Raw genomic sequence first — 21,668 nt, 5'->3', positions numbered from 1 at the left:
CCTGCAAGTCTTTGGCTGTGGGAGGAAACCAGAGCATCCAGCAGAAACCCACACAGTCAGAGGGAGAACTTGCAAACTCTGCACAGGCAGTACCCAGAGCCAAACCCAGGTCACTGGAGCTGTGAGGCTGCAGTGCTAACCACTTTTTGTTTTTGCTTGGTAACAGAGCTCTAAAGAGAAAATCTCTATTTTTCGGTTAACGTGTGTGTGTGTGTGTGAGGGGCTCAGGTAAAAAGGGAACTTTCATACTGCAATCTGTGTGTCAATGCTTTGCTGCATTACTGGTTAAATCTTGTTTTATAACAAACTGATAATTTTGTTGTTTATGAAAGAAACCCCTGGTTGGTGTATTTTATTCTGGGACAAAGAGTAGGGTATATGATTGAGTGCATCGGTATCTGGGTAAACACTTAAATAGATGCTGTGACCTGTGGAGAGTGGAACTAGAAACGACAGCGCACTCCTCCCGCCTTGGTCGTAACACATAATTGGGGGCTCGTCCGGGATAAGCCAATGCCGACGTACAATTGTAAGTGGGGTAATAATAATTGAAAAGAGGAAAAGAAAAAAACTACAGGTTTCTTGTGCAATAAAGTCTACGCTACTGGAATTGCTTCGTTAGTTGCTACGACCTTTCTGGGGAAGGAGGATTTCTCCGAGTGATGAGAGAAACTTAACCAAGGTTAGACTAAAGGATTTCGCAGAACTGTCAATGTTAAGAGATAAAACCAGGGTCTAAGAAAGCATACATAGTTGAGGTGATAGCACACCATTTACAATTGGAAGAAAAAGGTGAACCAGATGGTAGTTCAGTTGAATTAGCTAAATTCAATTACAGATGAAGTAGATTGAGCTTGAACAGGAAAGAGAATTGACAATGAAGAAACTTGCTGGTGAGGCAAGATCTGACTTCAGTCCAGGACCCAGTGGAAAGCTGTTTAAATTTATACAAGCCCTCCTGAAGTTTGAGAGAAAGAGACGTAGAGGCATTTTTCATTTCTTTTGAAAAGATAGCCAGACAGATGAAGTGGCCTAAGGAAAGTTGGGCATTACTTATGCAAAGCTGGTTGATGGGCAGAGCTCATGAAGTTTACGCCATGCTTTCTGAGGAGGCTTTTGCAGATTATGAGATGGCAAATAAGGCTATTCTTGCTGCCTATGAATTGGTCCTTGAAGCTTAGCAGCAGGAATTTCAGAACCTCTGGAGACAGCCTGGGCAGACTTATATAGAATTTGAGAAGGTAAAGCAAATTAACTTTGATCGTTGGATGCTGGCACTAAAGGTAGAGGCCACGTATGAGGCCCTTAGGGAAATAATGCTCCTGGAAGAATTTTAAAATTCACTCTCTCCGTTAGTAAGAACCCATGTTGAGAACCAGAAAATTTCAACATGCAGCGGAAATCGATGATTACGAGCTTGTTTACAAGCGCAAACCCTTTGACCATCACTCTCACAAACCCAAGAAAGAGAGAAGGTGGGAGGGTGAAAGGAAGGCAACTAGCCAGGGACAAGAATGAACAGCTGGGAACACCCAGGATCTCCTCCTCAGGCCAGAAAGGAAGATGCTGAGGAAAGAAGTGAGATCCGCAAGCCCAAGTGTTATCATTGTCATATGGCGGGACAGCTTTGTGCAGAATGCTGAAAGTTGCAAGGCAAACCCATGGGACTTATTGGGGTACACAAAGCCAATGCAGTGAAAGGAGCCCAGACCGAGAGTATGACAGATCAGGCTGTAGCTCTGACTGCAGCTGTAAGGCTAAATACAAAAACTGCTGAGTGTGGGGGTCGTGAACAAGATACCTGAAAATTATAGGGAATTCTTGTCAAAAGGAAAAGGAACTCCTGATCCCTCAAGTGAGGCAGGTAAACCTACAGTTATACTTAGGAATACAAGAGCCACCCAAACTCTTTTGCTGGGGAAAGGCATAACTTTTCTACAGAGTGCGCACTGAATGCCAAGGTTTTAGTGAATGGTATATACCCGTACCTTTCTATCGGGTGCACCTAGAGTGTGACCTAGTGTCTGGAACGGTAACTGTAGGTGTTGTCCATAGTTTGCCTGTAGATGGAGTTGACCTACCCCTGGGAATGATTTGGCCGGAGCAAAGGTAATAGTTTCTTCAATAATCGTGGAAAGACCAAGTGAAGTCAAAGGGACAGAACAGTTGCAGGAAAAGGTTCCAGGAATTTTTCCTTCGTGTGTAGTGACCCGAGCAATGGCTAAACAAGTTCCATTGTTGGAGGTAAAATTGGCGCCACAGTCAGATAGTCGAATATCTGAAACATACTTTGGGGATTTGGATAATCCGAAGGAAAAGTTCAATAAATCTTCTCTGATCAAGGTTCAGCAAGCCGATCCAGAGTTAAATAAAGTGGCACAATTAGCTCTAACTGAAGCTGAGGCAAAGGGAGTTCCAGAAGGCTACTATATTACAAAAGGGATTCTGATGAGGAAGTGCAGACCTCTTCATAGACCTGCAGACGAAGAACGGACGGTTTTTCACCAAATTGTGGTACGGCCAAAACATTGCCGGGAAATATTAAGGATAGCACATGAAATTCCTCTAGTGGGACATGTGGGGATCCAGAAGACTGAATCACGTATAAGCCGACATTTTTACTGGTGGGGTCTTTCCAAGGATGCGGTGCAGTTTTGTAAAACGTGCCATGCATGCCAGATTGTGGGAAAACCGCAACCTGCTATAAAACCGGTACCTCTAATTCCCATACCAGTTTTTGGAGAACCATTTAGTAGGGTGTTGGTAGACTGTGTAGGACATTTACCGAAAACAAAAGCGGGACACCAATATATACTCACTATCATGGATATAGCTACTCGGTTCGCAGAGGCCATTCCCTTGGGAACAATCTCTGCTAAGATAGTGGTAGGGAAGTTAATCCAGTTCTTCATTAAATATGGATTATTGATTGAGATTCAGTTGGATTAAGGTTCCAACTTTATGTCTAAACTTTTTCAGGAAGTTATGGGTAATTTGGGTATAACAAAGTAAATCTTCAGCGTACCACCCAGACACAAGGGGCTTTAGAAAGGAACCATCAAACCCTCAAATCGATGATAACTTTTCAGAGACTAATGAACCAAGGGGTAGCCAGTGCTCCTAACTGTGTGGTTTACCTTGATGATGTGCTGGTATACAGTTACACTTGGAAAGACCACTTGGAACGACCAGAAGATCTGTTTAGAAAATTACAATCAGCTGATTTAGTGATAAATCTTGCCAAAAGTGAATTTGCAAAAGCAAGGATAACCTACCTCGGGCATATGGTAGGACAAGGACAAGTGTTGCCAAGAAAAGCTAAAGTATAAGCATTGGTGGAGCTCCCTACCCCCAAGACAATGAGAAAACAAAAGGTTTTCGGGGATGTGTGCTTTCTTCCACATGTTTGTACCAAATTCATAAACCTGAATGGCAGATTATTCCGATGGAATTTACTACTGCAACCTTATCACAAAGATTATACACATTGCGTGAAAAAACAATGTAATTGCAGATGCTTTGTCTAGGATTTAACTTTGCTTTGAGTTATCTTGAGTGCAAAGATGGTACAAAGCAGAACTGTATTAGCTACAGGTAAAGAGTGAATGAGTATGAGTGTGTAAATGTGATTTTTCTTTTTTTTTTCACTCTTTGTAATGAAACACATTTAAAAATGGTGTTTCATTCCTCCAAGGGCGCAAGTGTTACGAGTGCTTCCATTTTGTTTGTTACATTTTGAAGGCTTGTGTTTTAAAACTAAAAAGGAGTCCATGGATGTGTTTTTTTTTAAAAAAAGGGTTAATGAGAGGATGTTTGAAAACATTTACTGCAAGTCATGTGCTTTGAGCAGTGAACAGCAGAGACTTGGGGAAGATGTTTACAGGGAAGTGACAGGTCAAGATTTATAGAGGTCAAGTGGCTTGACTCTTGATCTTGTTTTGGTCTTGCTTTGGACAGGCAGTTGGGATATGGATAGTGTTGTGAAAAGGAGTTAAAAAATCAACCTGCCAAGGACAAAACCCCAACTCAGCCTTCTTCCTCTCTTTGAAAAGCCTGCCAGTTTTTCCATCTCTTTGAGAAGCTCTTAGAAGTGAGTGTAAGAAATAGAGAAATTGATACTGCATTCCTCCTGAAAGGCCTGCCTGAAACCCCTGTTGTCGCATTTCTCCTGAGATGCTGGAAAAATCTGCCAGATAAATCCTTGATGCTGCCTGAACTAATTGCTCCAGAAAAGGATCCCAGTGACCTGTCATCGTATACCTGGACGTCAGTCAAAAAAGGGACATCTGACATCTTTTAATGTCTTTTTTTTCAAGAATTAGCAAGTATTTGGCCAAAGTATTCTTTTTCTGCTGTTTTTTTTGTAACAGAGCTCTAAAGAGAAAATCTCTATTTTTTGGTTAACCAGTGTGTGTGTGACAAAAACAAGAAATGCTGGATTCACTCAGCAGGTCTGGCAGCATCTGTGGAAAGAGAAGCAGAGTTAACGTTTCGGGTCAGTGACCCTTCTTCGGAACTGACAAATATTAGAAAAGTCACAGATTATAAACGTGAGGTGGGGGTTGGGCAAGAGATAACAAAGGAGAAGGTGCAGATTGGACCAGGCCACATAGCTGACCAAAAGGTCACGGAGCAAAGGCAAACAATATGTTAATGGTGTGTTGAAAGACAAAGTATTAGTACAGATTAGGTGTGAATATACTGAATATTGAACATCAGCAAGTCAGCTATGTGGCCTGGTCCAATCTGCACCTTCTCCTTTGTTATCTCTTGCCCAACCCCCACCTCACTTGTTTATAATCTGTGACTTTTCTAATATTTGTCAGTTCCGAAGAAGGGTCACTGACCCGAAACGTTAACTCTGCTTCTCTTTCCACAGATGCTGCCAGACCTGCTGAGTGAATCCAGCATTTCTTGTTTTTGTTTCAGATTTCCAGCATCCGCAATATTTTGCTTTTATTATTGTGCGTGTGTGTGTGTGTCTGTGCGCGTGAGGGACTCATCAATCTGTGTGTTAATGCTGTGCTTTGTGACTGGTTAAGTCTTGTTTTGTAATAAACTGATAATTTTGTTTTTTATTTAAGAAACCTGGTCAGTGTATTTTACTCTGGGATAAAGAGTAGAGTAGATTGACTGCATTGGTATCTAGGTAAACATTTAAGTATATGTTGTGACCTGTGCAGAAGTGGAACTAGAAACAACACTGCACTCCTCTCGCTTTGGTTGTAACAACATGCATTGCCTCTGGCATCCCTGCCATATTTTACTGGACCTCTCCCTGCAGCATTTCCCACGATGCTGCTGAGATCAGAGGCACATCATAAGCCTGGCCTCCCACAGCCCTCTGACTGTCAGAGGCCTGGGATGTCACAGCCTTCATCAGCTGCTTGGGCATGTGCGTGCTGTGCTCACCAGGCTGTATGCCAAGATCTAAATTCGAGCGCAAACCCACCAAGGTGCAAGTATCTGTGCTGGTGGAGGGTGGAGCATGAGGTGCTGATGGACGCTCTGAGGCTACTTCCTCAGAGGTGGCAGGTTCCCCCGCGGATTCAGAAGCTGTTTGATTAGAAACCGCTTGACCTGCATGTGAGAGCAGAGACACACAAGGGTTAAGGGCCTGCCCTCCCGCCATCACACAGACTCCTAAGATGTAGACCCCTGCGGGGAACAGATGCCTGATGAGCAGCATTGCTCCATCGCTGCAGATGTAGCCTTGTAGGCCATGGTGATCTTACTCACTGTCTTAGGAAGGTGCCCCCCCCACCCCTCCATCCGCAATGCTTAGGCCGTCTTGCAATCCAGCGAACTCCATGGCCTCCTCCATCAGAATGGGCAGCCCACCGTTGGTCTTGGCCCACTCTCTCTGATTTATGCCATCTTCTCCTGCAGAGGGAAGGGAGCTGTTGGTCCCCCAGAGACATCTATCCTAACACAAAGGCTACTGCCAGTCCAGCTGCCACTGATGGGGCAGCACAGATGCCTCCTGCCTGTGTCCCCTTTTCAGGGACCTCACGAGATTGTGTATGACAAGGGACTTCCTTTCAAGGCCACCTTGCCATGCCACTGTTAGTCAGCTTGCATCCCCTGACCCTTTGCCCACGTCTGGAGGGGTTGATCCCTCTCCTCCCAACACATTGTCCTGCTTTGCCAGGTGCAAGGCCCAAGAGGATGAAGACATTAAAAGGTACTTACTTTCACAGCCCGGATGAGGTCTTTGAGCCACTTGCAGCACTGAATCCATGTGCGTGGCGTGACCCCACGGCTGCTGACCTCCTCTACAATCTGGAGTCAGACTTGCTTGGTTTGGCTCCCAGGTCTCCTCCTCCTCCTGTCCCTTAGGAACAATATGTCCCTGCTCTCCCTTGCAGACTTCAAAAGCACCTGGTAGGAGGCATCAGGGAAGCGTGCAGCCGCCTGGGGTCTCCTCTCAGCAATCTCTTCAGTTTTGCAATCACCTCCTCCTCTTCCAAGCCTTCACAGTGCAGAGCGCAATACACAGCAGACAGTGCTTTAAAAATGGTAACAGTACCCATCGAGGTGTCACCCGACAACGTACTCCCCAACTCCAGGCCCGTCAACAACCATGCATTTGGTTGAGTGTCACGGCTCATTAGGCTTAGTTGACTGGCTGTCGCTGAATTGCGTGTCAAAGTAAAATTCGGCCCCAGGTGTGACCTCACCACTTCCCTGTATAACTGTGGTAAGACTTTTTTATTCTTGTACTCCAATCCCTTTGTAATAAAAGATAACACACCATTTGCCTTCTGATTTGCTTGTCGCTAGACCCTTGGTTCTCCATAATTACTGGAATTTTTTTGTGTCTTCTACCATGAAGAGCTAACAGCCTGGTGGTACAATGTTTAAAGAGCCACTCTTCAGATATGAATTCAGAAAACGAATGCCAACAGACCATTTGACCAATGAGATCATCACAGGCCATGAGGCATGTCTTCATCCTTTGTCCATGTATCCACACTTTAGTGGTGATTAATGATTAGGGAATCCTGGCCAATCCCACCTCTGCATTCTCCCCACCTCTCCAAAAATTCTATAGTATCTTAACATTGCAAACAGGAAATAAAGGGTTATTAATTTCAACCGGGAGAAGTGCCATCCGCCTCAGCTGAAAATTATCTTTTAAGAACTGGAGAAGCCTTTTAACCACAACTATAACAATGAAAACTTAGAATTGTTCAGATTTATTTATCTTGCATGTATTAGAATCTCAGAAATTTACAGCATGGAAGGAGGCTATTCGACTCATTAGGTCCACACCGGCCGACAATCCAGCCTTGTCCCACTTTCCAGCTCTTGGTCCGTGGCCTTGTAGGTTACAGCACTCCAGATGCATATCCAAGTACTTTTTAAATGTTATGAGGTTTTCTGCCTCTTCCATCCTTTCAGGCAGTGAGTACCAAGATCCCACCACCCTCTAAAATTCCTACCTCTTACCCTAAATCTATGCCTCCTAATTATGGACCCCTCAACCAAGGGGAATAGGGCCTTCCTATCCACACTCTCTAAAGCCCTCATAATTTTATATACTTCAATTAGGTCTCTCCTCAGCCTCCTCGGTTCCAAAGAAAACAGCCCTCGAGCAATTCTAATCTTTCTTCATAATTAAAATTCTCTAGTCCAGGTAACATCCTCCTAAATCTCCTCTGAACCCTCTCCAGTGCAATTACATCTTTCCTAACTGCATGTAATACTCCAGCTGTGGCCTAACTAGTGTTTTATACAGTTCCAGCATAACCTTTCAGCACTTATATTTTATGTCCCGTATGCCTTCTTGACCACCTTAGCTACCTGTCCAGTCACCTTCAGGGATCTGTGGACATGCACTCCAAGGTCTGTCTCTCTACACTTCTCAGTATCCTACCATTTACTGTGTATTCCCTTGCCTTGTTAGCCTTCCCCAGATGCATTACCACACACCACTCCAGACTGAACTCCTTTTGCCACTGTTCCGCCCACCTGACAGATTGATATTTTCCTGCAGTCTACAGCTTTCTTCTTCATTGTCAACCACACTGCAAACTTTTGTATCATCTGCAAACTTCTTAATCTTACCCCTTACATTCAAGTCCAAATCATTGATATATACCACAAAAAGCAAGGGACCTAGTACTGAGCCCTGTGGAACCCCACTGGAAACAGCCTGCCAGTCACAAAAACACCCATCGACCATTACCCTTTGCTTCCTGCATCTGAGACAATTTTGGATCCAACTTGTCACTTTACCTTGGATTCCATGGGTTTTTACTTTTGTCACCAGCCTGCCATGTGGGCTTATCAAAAGCCTTGCTAAAATCCATAAAGACTACATCAAATGCACTAATCTCATCGACACTCCTTGTTACCTCCTCAAAAAATTCATTTGTTAGTTAGACATGACCTTCCCTTAACAAATCCATGCTGTCTTTGATTAATCCATATCTTTCCAAATGAAGAAATTAGTGTATTGGTTATTGCATATTAGGAATTACTGGTTATTTGGAAACAGAACATTATGGCTGCACACAATACGCACCATCAGTAATGTTTCCCAAAGCACAAACATAAAGTCCATGCTTTCCTGGTTTCAATCCCTCAATGGTTCCTTTTATGAGCACTTCTTCAGTTTCCTACAAAATAAAAATTCCATATTCAAGTAATTAAACATGATTTTTATAATGAAAAACAAGTAGTTCAGGTGAAGGAGTGTAAGCGTGCTGGAATTGGGAGGGAGAAATCCTGTTGCCTCATGTAATGTAGAAAAATGGAGATACAGAGGCCTGTTCTCACTCTTACTACTCTGCTCAGGTCAATTAAGCATTTCCAATGTGGAATTCAGGTCCTGGAGGAGATGATCCAAGAGTTTACTAACTCTGCCATTTCTCACCAGGCCTTCAACAAGTTATTTTTTGGCAGCTTTGTTTCCTTCAAATATATCTCTCCATGCCCTCAAGTAGGCCCTCCATGGAAACGTCCGAGAACCTATCGGCATGTCTCTGACTCATTTTCAACACTGAGATGTCTCCAGCAAAACCAGAGACATATTCACCAATGTAGCTTCTCTTTAAAAGGTGTATTCACATTTTAAATAGTCATTGGGAGGTCCTACAAGTGGGCGGCTACTCATCACCAATGCGAGCGAGTGGGTAACCTGACAATCAAATGCTAATGAGGCCTGGCCATTAAAATCACTCGGGCCTCCCACTGGTGATGACAGGCACCCAACCGCAGCAAGATAAAACCTCCCTTTCATATCCATAAATCTTACCATGTCACCTTTTTGAGTAATGCTTTTTATGCCAACATATAAAATTCAACCTGCCTAGGAAAACATTTATATTAAAAATCCATGTCAACTGAGGTTGATAAGTTAAAAAATTGCCTGTCCAAATGTGGTTTTGAGATTTAGCTATTAAGTGGTTCTATGGCACGAGTCTTTCAATTCTGCTTCCTAATTCCACCAGCCATTCCCAATTGTCCATCATTTTTTCCTATCTATGAGGAGAGATTGTGTCGGTTAGGATTATATTCGCTGGAGTTCAGAAGAATGAGGGGGGATCTCATAGAAACCTATAAAATTCTAACAGGGTAAATGCAGGAAGGATGTTCCCAATGGTGGGGGAGTCCAGAACTAGGGGTCACAGTCTAAGGATACGGGGTAAACCATTCAGGACTGAGATGAGAAGAAATTTCTTCACCCAGAGAGTGGTGAACCTGTGGAATTCGCTACCACAGAAAGCAATTGAGGCCAAAACATTGTATGTTTTCAAGGAGTTAGATACAGCTCTTGGGTTTAAAGGGATCAAAGGATATGGGGCGAAAGCAGGAACAGGTTACTGAGTTGGATGATCAGCCATGATCATAATGAATGGCGGAGCAAGCTCGAAGGGCCGAATGGTCTATTCCTGCTCCTATTTTCTATGTTTCTATGTCTTTAATATGCAATTTTTGTGCCTGTTTCCAGGCCTCCCATTAGCATCAGCCACCTAAAATGGCATCGTGGCCAATCCAAATTGATTGATGTTACAGGGACTGGTCTTAAGGATACCTCACATCTCATTTCCTTCAGATCATGATGCATAACCTCTGTCCTCATGACTCCTCAGGCCGAATCCTTAGATTACAACCTCTGATCCTACAACCCCTGAGATCCCTGTTCCCCACACCCACCACCAACCCCCCCCCCCCCCCTTTTTTGGGAGCTTTCTTCTCAGTGACCTTTCTTCACGGTAACTGAACCACAACTGGATTCTTGGGCAACAAATCCTTTCGAAGCATTTAAACTAATTATCTTATGTAAAAATGTATTTTTTGGTTAAATGCCTCAGCAATTTAAAACCTTTTTAATGGAAAGCTTTTTTTATTTTTTAACTTAGTTTTTAACTTAGTTTTATAGTTGACAAATACATGATTGCTTATAGTATTTTGAAAAGTGGAAAAATTGTGGCCACATGGCAGGATGCAATTCCAGCCAAGTTAGAAAGGAGCCATTAATTCACACTTGAAAAAGAATGTAGAGGAGGGGGAGTGAAAGAGGGAACAGTGCCCCAGATTTTTTGACCTATTTTCCACATAAGAGTTGCATTTAAAACTTAGGTTTTTAAAGCTGTATATTCACTAATTTTTAAAAAGCACTGAGACAAAAGATGGTTAAAATGCTAATAGTCTAGATGTTGGGAGTTTCTTCCCAAAAACAGAAAACAATAAGCAATTCATTGGCCTACCTTAGCAAACATCTCAGACCCATTATGGTAGATCTTGACTTTGTGCAATAATGCAAAACAAACTCCTGACTTGCTATCACTGGTTTTACTAAGATCCACCCCATTGTGTTTGGAGAGCCCTAACTGAGTGCTCGGCCCTGCCTCCAATTGTGAACATAGGGAAAAAAATTTTTAAAGTGAGTCAGGTGTTTTTCTCCCAATGAAAAAGCCTTTAGAGATAGCTTTCACCAGGCTTCATAGGTTAGAATTCAGTAAGATAGTTAGAAGTTATTTTATGTCAAGGAAGCTTACCCACTACTTATTTTGCATTATGCAAAGACATGTTATACTGACTGAGTTAAAATTAGACAACCAAAACTGTATGTTCAAATGCTGTGAAATACATCAACTAACAATTTGTACCTCATCATTTTTACCAAGTGTTTTCTCAGTCTGCCTCCAAATGGATGGGAGTGATACACATGTGAAAGACATGAATATCCTGTATGGATCACAAGGCTATTTTTACATCTCTGGATTACACTACAGCATACGCATTGGGCAGAATGGGAATTCCCCCAAATATAAATCACTCAAACCACTTACAGAAGTGACTAGCATTGATGTACCTTGAACTTGTAAGAGTTGAAACAGGGAAAGAGCAAGAGGACCTCTGGCCTCTTGTTATCGAACCAAAGAGCATCTAGCTACAGGATTAAGGGTATGATTGACAGCCCAACTAGGTGGAGGGGAGGATACAGGTATGAGTGAGCACTGCTGCCTTGAAGTTATGGGTGACCTGGCAAATGCAGACTTAGATGACTCCATGGGTGACATTATAGGAGCTCCAAATTGCAGCCTAAAATAAGACAGTGTCGTAAAAGTCTAGAGCTGTACTTAGTTTAATAGCTACTTGCAGGGCTGTTTGGGTACTTGATCTGGGCTGCAGGTTGACATGCAAACATCATTCAGACCTTCCTTTATAAATTAAAGCCTGAAAATGCACATCTTTTAATCCTTTAAACTCTTCTGGGATTATAAACAGTAACCGTCCAGGTTGGATTTGTCCTGCTTCTTGTGGACAAGACAGATCCCAGCAATTTTCTGCATCGTTGAGTAGATTCTAGTGTTGTAACTGAACTGGAACAGCTTGGCAGAAACAGAATTTCAAATTTTATTACAAACACACAATTAGATTAAGAATTTTAAAAGGCAACTTTCCGTAACTGATAGAATTGTTACTGTTCATTTCATTCACTGCCGATGAGGGGAGAAATTTGGCACAGTGGCTGCTCCGGGTGCTGGTACATGCCAGCCTGAAGCATGTGTCAAATTCAGCTTCAGGCCTCATTTAAATGGCAGTGGCAAACTGCAGCTCTCCAGTTAGGGAAGGCGAGAAATCGACTAATATGCAATCCAATGCACTTTCAGTCCAGCTCAAGTCCAATAGATTGCGATGTGAATTTCAGGGGGCTAACACCTATTTTATGGATGTACAATGTGCTGCCATAAGTTGGATTTCTTTCCCTCTGTTTCACTTTTAATTGATGGCAAATTTCTATGGGGCTTCTCCTGTTCATCCCCTATAACTTCAGCAGAAGTGCTGCAGAAAAAATGGTCTAAATGGCGCTAGGGTGTTCACGGTTCTTCCACTAAAATTTCATGCAACTATTACAGAAACATGGCTTAAGGAGAGACAGGAATGGCAGCTCAACGTTCCTGGTTACAGGGTTTTCAGACGTGATAGGGAGGGGGATAAGAAAGGAGAAGGAGCGGCAATATTGGTTAAGGAAACTATTACAGCTGTGAGGAGGGATGATATGTTGGAAGGTTCATCAAATGAGGCAATATGGATTGAGGTAAGGAACAAAAAAGGGGCAATCACACTACTGGGAATGTACAATATGGCCCCAAACAGTCAGAAGGAGATAGAAGAGCAGATATATCAGGCAAATCTCTGAGAAGTGCAAGAACAATAGGGCAGTAATAGTAGGGAAATTTATCTACCCCAATATTAACTGGGATAGTTTTAGCATGAAAGGAATTGAGGGAGCAGAATTCTTGAGGCATTCAGGAGAACTTTTTTGGCCAGTATGTAGCAAGTCCAACAAGACAGGGCGAAGTTTTAGACTTAGTTTTAGGAAATGAAGATGGGTAAGTGGAAGGAATGGCAATGGGAGAGCATTTTCATGGTAGTGATCATAATTCAGTCAGTTTTTACATAATTATGGAAAAGGACAGAGATAGAACAGATAGAGTTCTCAACTGCGGCAAAGCCAATTTTACAAAACTGAGGAGTGATTTAGTGAAAGTGAACTGGAATCAGCGACTTGAAGGTAAATCAGTATCACAGCAGTGGCAGACATTCAAAGGGGAGATTGAAGGGGTTCAGAGTAAACATATCCCCACAAAGAAAAAAGGGTGAGACGGCCTAATCTAGAGCCCCATGGATGTTGAGGAGCTCACAGGGTAAGATAAGGCAGAAAAGGAAGCTTATGTCCGACACCAAGATCTCAATACCACAGAAAACTGAAATGAGTATAGAAAATGGAGGGGTGAAATCAAAAAGGAAATTAGGAAAGCAAAGTGATGGCATGAAAGAATATTGGCAAGCAAAATCAAGGTGAACCCGAAAATGTTTTATCAATACATTAAGAGTAAGGGGATAACTAAGGAGAAAGTAGGGCCCATAAAAGACCAAAATGGTAACTTACATTTAGGGGTGGAAGATGTGTATGGTTCTTAATGAACACTTTGCATCTGTCTTCGCAAAAGAGGGGGACGATGCAGATATTGTAGTTAAGGAAGAGGAGTGTGAAGTATTGGATGTGATAAACATTGGAAGAGAGGAAATATTAATGGGATTAGCATCCTTGAAAGTTGATGAGTCACCAGGGCCAGATGAAATGTACCCCAGGCTGTTAAAGGAAGCAAGACCATCATTTTCCAGCCTTCACTGATACAGGTGTGGAGCAGGAGGATTGGAGAACTGCTAATGTTGTACCTCTGTTTAAAAAGGGAGTGAGGGATAGACCGAATAATTACAGGCCCCCAGTCAGTCTAACCTCAGCAGTGGGAAAATTATTGGAATCTATTCTGAGAGACAAGATAAACTGTCACTTAGAAAGGCACAGGTTAATCAAGGATAGTCAGCATGGATTTGTCAAGAGAAGATCTTGTTTGACCAACTTGATTGAATTTTTTGAAGAAGTAATAAGGAAGATAGATGAGGGTACTGCAGTTGATGTGGTCTACATGGATTTTAGCAAGGCTTTTGACAAGGTCCCACATAGCAGACTGGTTAAAAAAATAAAAGCCCATGGGATCCAGGGAAATGCAGCAAGGTGGATACAAAATTGGCTTATTGCAAGAAACAAAGGGTAATTGTTGACAGGTGTTTTTGCGACTGGATGGCAGTGTCCAGTGGCGTTCTGCAGGGCTCAGTACTGTGTCCCCTGCTTTTTGTGATATATATTAACGATTTGGATGTAAATATAGGGGGCATGATCAAGAAGTCTGCAGACAACACAAAGATTGACCGTGTGGTAAATAGTGAGGAGGATAGCTGTAGGCTACAGGAAGATATTGATGGTCTGGTCAGATGGGCAGAAAAGTGGCAAATGGAATTCAACCTGGAGAAGTGTGAGTTGATGCATTTGGGGAGATCAAACAAGGCAAAGGCATACACGATTAATGGGAAGATACTGAGAAGTGTAGAGGAAGTGAGGGACCTTGGAGCGAATGCCTACAGATCCCTGCAGGTAGCAGAACAGGTTGATAAGGTGGTTAAGAAGGCATATGGAATATTTCCTTTATTAGCCGAGGTATAAAATATTAGAGCAGGGAAGTTATGATGGAACTGTATAACTCATTGGTTACTTGAGTACTGTGTGCAGTCCTGGTGACCTCATTACCGAAAGGATGTAATTGCATTCGAAAGGGTACAGAGGAGATTTACGAGGATGTTGCCAGGACTCGAAAAATGCAGAGGAAAGATCTGATAGGCTGGGATTGTTCTCCTTGGAGCAGAGAAGGTTGAGGGGAGATCTGATTGAAATATACAAAATTATGAGGGGCCTGGATACAGTGGACGTGAAGGGCCTACTCATCTTAGCAGAGAGGTCAGTGACTAGGGGGCATGGATTTAAAGTGATTGGTAGAAAAATTCGAGGGGAGATGAGGGAAAAACGTTTTCACCCAGAGGGTGGTGGGGATCTGGAACTTACTGCCTGAACGGGTAGTTGAGGCAGAAACCCTCAACTCATTAAAAAGGAGTCTGGATATGCACCCTTCAAGTGCCGTAATCTGCAGGGTTGCGGACCAAATGCTGGAAAGTGGGATTAGAATGGGTAGATCGTTTTTCGGCCGCCGCAGACACGACAGGTCAACTGGCCTCTTTCTGTGCCTTAAGCTTGCTATGATTCTATGAAAGGTTGGGATCTGAATGCACTCCCTGAGAGTGATGGAGGCAGGTTCAATTGAGGCATTCAAGAGGGAATTGGATTGTTATCTGGAAAGGAAGAATGTGGGGACAAGGCGGGGGAGTCGCACTAGGTAAATTGCTCCTTCGGAGTGTCAGCACAGACACGACGGGTAGAATGGTCTTCTGTGCTGTAAAAATTCTGTGATATGGCAGAACCCTTGTGAAAATTTAACCCCAAGCTTTACTAACTCCTAACTGCACATTTCTAGTTTTTCTGTGATCCCAACTACAGTAAACATACTGTAGCAGGTTTGTGGCGTAAATTTCTGCAGCAATTCTCCTGCTTGGCCACTATAAATGCGCAGAATGACAGAAACCCCAGAGAAACGGAATAAACAAGGGCATTTATGCCGTTTCCCATGGTTTGCTGACTTTCGCCAGTCATGGCAGCCAACGGGAGAACCCCTGTGGAAATTAATCCAGTATTGTTGGTGCAATGCTTATTTTCCAATTGTAACGGCAAGCAGTTTTTAAATGCGTTTCTATCAGCGTGACGATCAGAAAATAGATGTGAGCTCAATTTGAGTGTCAAGTCGCAGAACTCCAGGGCACCGTGCGTCTAACTTCCGCCGCGGGTAGCCTCATTCCTCATCTTGCCTCGACTCCCAGTTGCAGGTCAACCTTGTAAAAACTACGAGGTAGAATTTTCGCGGGGGTTCCCGGACTTCCCACCGTAACGTCGATGGAAGTTAAGCACGAGATCAGCAACTGCCCGCAACAATTCCTGGACCGTGAGCGACATTTCAAACGGCAGGTGCGAAACCTGATACAGCCCGCCTCTCGCGCGTCCGTTATAAAACCGCGCACGCGCGTCGTGCTCCGCTTCACTGCGCTCGGAACCGTTAAGCCATCAGGTCGCCTCGCGCGGCCTTAACTCCAGTCAACGTACCAAATATCAACATTTACTGTTTACGTTTAACAACATCAAACAGCGTAAACATCTTCATTCCCATATCAATACCACACATTGCCCAGCTCACTTTTATTCGGAGATTTTCTAGAATTAAGGAATAGCTGATACACTACTCACTATATCATGTCGCACCTCACAGGTTGGCAAATGCTTTGTCACCATATGGTTTGAAAGTACAAAAAAAAGACAGGATGCTTTCCACGTCAGCGACATACAGATCCGTTATAAACGGAGTCAAAAGACAAATCTTTAAATATAATGCTTACATCCCATTCAAAAGTGACCATTCCATGGACCGAGCTCTCGCTGACTTGCTCAGCTTGGTCACCCCTCATGAAACAAGTGCCTGTCGCGATCATGGTCTGCTCGGCTCCACCTTTGCCAGCTGAAGTCTGCCAGTGAGCGTGCGCTTCACGCTGCCGCCCCTTCCACCGCACATGCGCGGATTGCGCGTTTCGAACTCGGCTCTTCCCGAGGGCTGCATGATATCACGTGGTACGTTCGTCAGTGACTTCGCAAACATGAATACAAAATAGAAGAATTTTTAACATGCGCAGCACTCCGCCCATGTGGATATTTCCTGTGGAAAATTCACGGTGGAATCATGATATGGTGAGGGACATGAAAGTGATTCTCAACTATCACATTTGAAATTAAGAATGTCCCTTCTCACGCTGCACAAAAGGGACCGAATGAATCCACGAAATGGGTAGAATGCGTTACAAGAAGATTGGGGTCCCATCATTGGTTGTTTTTTTTAATTCATTCATGGGATGTGGGCGTCACTGGCTATTCCAGCATTTATTGCCCATCCCTAATTGCCCTTGAGAAGGTGGTGGTGAGCTGCCTTCTTGAACCGCTGCAGTCCATGTCAGGTAGGTACACCCACAGTGCTGTTAGGAAGTGAGTTCCAGGATTTTGACCCAGCAACAGTGAAGGAACGGCGATGTCGTTCCAAGTCATCATGGTGTGTGACTTGGACGGGAACTTGCAGGTGGTGATGTTCCCATGCATCTGCTGCTCTTGTCCTTCCAGGTGGTAGAGGTCGTGGGTTTGGAAGGTGCTGTCTAAGGAGCCTTGGTGTGTTGCTGCAGTGCATCTTGTAGATGGTACACACTGCTGCCACTGTGCGTCGGTGGTGGAGGGAGTGAATGTTTGTAGATGGGGTGCCAATAAAGCAGGCTGCTTTGTTCTGGATGGTGTCGAGCTTCTTGAGTGTTGTTGGAGCTGCACCCATCCAGGCAAGTGGAGAGTATTCCATCACACTCCTGACTTGTGCCTTTTAGATGGCAGACAGGCTTTGGGGAGTCAGGAGGTGAATTACTCGCCGCAGGATTCCTAGCCTCTGACCTGCTCTTGTAGCCACGGTATTTATATGGCTACTCCAGTTCAGTTTCTGGTCAATGGTAGCCCCTAGGATGTTGATAGTGGGGGATTCAGCGATGGTAATGCCATTGAATGTCAAGGGGAGATGGTTAGATTCTCTCTTGTTGGAGATGGCCATTGCCTGGCACTTGTGTGGCGCATATGTTACTTGCCACTTATCAGTCCAAGCCTGGTGTGGAAGCTGAGGTGAGCCATCCTGACAAGGAGTGTGAGTTTGCCTAGTCATCATGTTTATACATTAACTGTTCCTTAGGAATGTACCAGGTGTGGGTGTTGAGGTAGGAAGAGTGTTGTTGAAACATAATGTCCTTTTCTGTCACGCGCTGTGAACCGCAGTATCAGCTGCAAGGCCAATGGTGAGATAGATATGTAAATGAAGGATTGAAATAATGCTGTATCCCATTCGTTTTGGGCAAATGTTCAACTGCAGTATCATTGGTGTCTTTGAATGCAAATTAAGGATTGAAATTATTATTGTAAGACTATTGGTTACAGAATACTATAAGTGCTACTGTTTTGCGGAGACCGGTAGAACATTGCAGTGAGCCCCATTGTGGGCCCCACTGTGGTTGTTCTCCTTGTGCACAAGTAAATAAAGTTAGGTTGCGTGTACTCACCGTGCCAAGTCTGATTATTAGACGACACTGGATATTGTCCAGGTCTTGCTGCATTTCTACACGGACTGCTTCAGTATTTGAGGAGTCGCGAATGGTGCTGAACATTGGGCAATCATCAGTGAACGTCCCCACTCCTGACCTTATGATTGAAGGAAGGTCATTGATGAAGCAGCTGAAGATGGTTGGGCCTAGGACACTACCCTGAGGAACTCCTGCAGTGATGTCCTGGAGCTCAGATGATGGACCTCAAACAACCACAACCATCTTCCTTTGTGCTAGGTATGACTCAAACCAGCAGAGAGTTTTCCCCCTGATTCCCATTGACCTCAGTTTTGCTCGGGCTGCCGCCCGGTCAAATACTGCCTTGATGTCAAGGGCAGTCACTCTCACCTCACCTCTTGAGTTCAGCTCTTTTGTCCATGTTTGAACCAAGGCTGGAATGAGGTCAGGAGCTGAGTGGCCCTGGCGGAACCCAAACTGAGTGTCACTGAGCAGGTTATTGCTCAGCAAGTGCCGCTTGATGGCACTGTTGATGACACCTTCCATCACTTTACTGATGATTGAGAGTAGGCTGATGGGGCGGTAATTGGCCGGGTTGGACTTGTCCTGCTTTTTGTGTACAGGACATACCTGGGCAATTTTCCACATTGCCGGGTAGATGCCAGTGTTGTAGCTGTACTGGAACAGCTTGGCTAGGGGTGCGGCAAGTTCTGGAGCACAGGTCTTCAGTTCTATTGCCGGAATATTGTCAGGACCCATAGCCTTTGCAGTATCCAGTGCCTTCAGTCGTTTCTTGATATCACGCGGAGTGAATCGAATTGGCTGAAGTCTGGCGTCTGTAATGCTGGGGACTTCAGGAGGGGGCCGAGATGGATCATCAACTCGGCACTTCTGGCTGAAGATTGTTGCAAATGCTTCTGCCTTATCTTTCGCACTGATGTGCTGGGCTCCCCCATCATTGAAGATGGGGATATTTGTGGAGCCACCTCCTCCAGTTTGTTGTTTCATTGTCCATCACCATTCACGGCTGGATGTGGCAGGACTGCAGAGCTTAGATCTGATCCATTGGTTATGGGATCACTTAGCTCTGTCTATTCCATGCTGCTTATGCAGTTTGGCATGCAAGTAGTCCTGGGTTGTATCTTCACCAGGTTGACACCTCATTTTGAGGCATTGCTTAATGGACGGATTCCTGATGGTCAGGCACCGCAACCACCACCACTATCTATGTAAGCCATGGGTGGGCAAACTACGGCCAGCAGGCCACAGCCGGCCCTTGAGCTGCGTTGAGTTATAACAATTATTTAAGGCCTTGCATTGAGAATTGGAGATTTTGAGAAGTGCAGGAAATCAGATTATCTGCTTTTATCTGTCTTGTGTGACCTTTAATGAATGACGACAGGAAGTGGTCCAAGGTAAGCCAATGAGCAGCAGCCGAAGGCCGGCTTTTTGCAAATTAGGAATGGAGCGGAGCTAATATATGAGAGGAGCACATGGAGAAGCAGTGACAACAGTGCGAAGATTTACAACGTGAGTAACCATCTGATTGTCTCCTGATTTCTGCTGGCTTTGTGCTGAGTACTGGAACAGATTTAACTGAAGAGTTTTAAAGCGCCACTAAATATAACATAGGTAGGTTATTTACCAGTTACTGTGCCTATAAAATATTTTCACTGATCTGGCAACAAGTATTTATGATCTATTAAAATATTTTATAGTTGATCATAGAATGTCTACAGAACAGAAGGCCATTCAGTCCGTCATGTCTGTGCCAGCTCTCTGCAAGAGAACTAAGTCACCTAGTCCGACTCCCTAGCCTTTGCCTGTAGCCCTGCAAATTTTTTCTCTTCAGATAATTATCCAGTTCTCTTTAGAAGGCCTCGATTGAATCTGCCTCCACCACACTCTCAGGCAGAGCATTCCAGATCCTAACTAGTCACTGTTTTTCCTCATGTCGCCTCTGGTTCTTTTGCCAATCACCTTAAATCAGTGTCTTCTGGTTAGTGCTTCTTCGGCCAATGGGAATAGTTTCTCCCCATATATCTAGAACGCTCATGATTTTGAACACCTCTATCAAATCTCCTCTTACTCTTCATTCTCCCAGGAGAACAGGCCCAGCTTCTCCAACCTATCCTAATTGAAGATCCTCAGCCCCGGAACTATTCTCGTGAATCTTTTCTGCAGCGTCTTGAATGCCTTAACATCTGTCCGAAAGTGTTTTTCCCAGAACTGGACAAAACACTCCAGTTGAGGCCGAACCAGTGTTTTATACAGGTTTATTATAACTTCCTTGTTCTTGTACTTTATGCCCCTATTTATAAATCTCAGGATCCTGTATGCTTTATTATCCATTTTCTCAACCTGCCCTGCAATCTTAAATGATTTGTGCATATATATCCCATTGTCTCTCTGCTCCTGCATCCCTTATAGAATTATACCCTTTAACTTCCATTGCCTCTCCTCATTCTTCCTACCAAAATGAATCACTTCACACTTTCTGCATGAAATTTCATCTGCCACTGTCCACCCATTCCACCAGCCTGTCTATGTCCTCTTGAAGTTTATCACTATCCTCCTCACAGTTCACAAGTTTGTGTCATCTGCAAATCTATGTCATTAATATACATCAAGAAAAGGAGGGGTCCAAGCACCGACCCCTAGGGAACACCATTATGTATCTTCCTCAGTCTGAAAAACAAGCTTTCACCACTACTTATTTCCTGTCCCTCAGTCAATTTTGTATCCATGCTGCTACTATTCCTTTTATTCCATGGGCTCTAACTTTGCTGACAAGCCTGTTATGTGGCACTTTACCAGATGCCTTTTGAAAGTCCATGCACACTACATCAAGCACATTACCCTCATCAACACTCTTTGTTACCTCATCAAAAAATTCAAGCAAGTTAGTTAAACACGATTTGCCCTTAACAATGTTTAATTGTTAGTATGTGATTTGTTTCTTACCTATAATTATTAAAATGATATCTTTGGGAAGGTTATAACTGTTAAAAGTTTTCTTTTTTATAAAATCTTACAACAGTTGTCAAGTAACCATTTTTACTGTTTTAATAATGACAATTATTATCAATGGCTAAGGTAAGTTTTGGGTAAATCTGCATAATGTTCATTAACATGTTAATAAGTGTCATTTTACTTAAGTGTGGAAATGGCATGAAGGGTTCTTCATACAATAAATGCCACAACAAATTTTAATGGTGTCTGATAACACAATTCATTTTATGCGTGCAGCCCTCAGCAGCTCACCAAAACTTAAGTGGCCCTCCAGCGCGAATAATTGCCCACCTCTGATTTAAGCTGCTTGTCTTGGAGGTGTGGGTAAAAATATTGCTCCAACAATTGCAAACCTCCCTTACCAGCACCTTGGTGCACAGTAGCCATTTAGGATGTTCAGCCTTTGACAAGTTTAGAGGTCCTTCATGCTTGGTGTATGCATGCCACCCACCCCATCATGCATGATCTCTCTGCCATCAAAATGGTCTCCTGCTCATCTTCCTTTGGAAAGATCAAGTGTAAAGGGAGGCCAAGTAGAATCCTCATTTTGGAGAAGGGAA

General features: G+C 43.7%; 1 protein-coding gene across 3 annotated transcripts in view; it reads right to left on the bottom strand.

The window, feature by feature from the left end:
- LOC137374434 (superoxide dismutase [Cu-Zn]-like) overlaps positions 1-16,525 on the bottom strand; it is a 60,887-nt gene extending 44,362 nt beyond the window's left edge. Inside the window, exons 1-2 of one of the 3 annotated variants that reach the window (XM_068040544.1) lie at positions 16,360-16,525; positions 8,531-8,624 (exon numbers count right to left, since the gene is read on the bottom strand). In XM_068040544.1, the coding sequence (XP_067896645.1) occupies positions 8,531-8,624; positions 16,360-16,452 (187 nt within the window). In that variant the 5' untranslated portion in view covers positions 16,453-16,525. Of the gene's footprint in view, positions 1-8,530; positions 8,625-16,210; positions 16,340-16,359 lie in introns of those variants that run through there. The other 2 variants (XM_068040545.1, XM_068040543.1) reach the window with 2 other exon arrangements.
- Positions 16,526-21,668: the final 5,143 nt, after the last annotated feature.

Source organism: Heterodontus francisci, chromosome 10, assembly GCF_036365525.1.
Source record: "Heterodontus francisci isolate sHetFra1 chromosome 10, sHetFra1.hap1, whole genome shotgun sequence".
Taxonomy (NCBI): Eukaryota; Metazoa; Chordata; class Chondrichthyes; order Heterodontiformes; family Heterodontidae; genus Heterodontus; species Heterodontus francisci.
The sequence above is the reverse complement of the archived record's forward strand: the minus strand, read 5'-3'. Positions and strand labels throughout refer to the sequence as shown.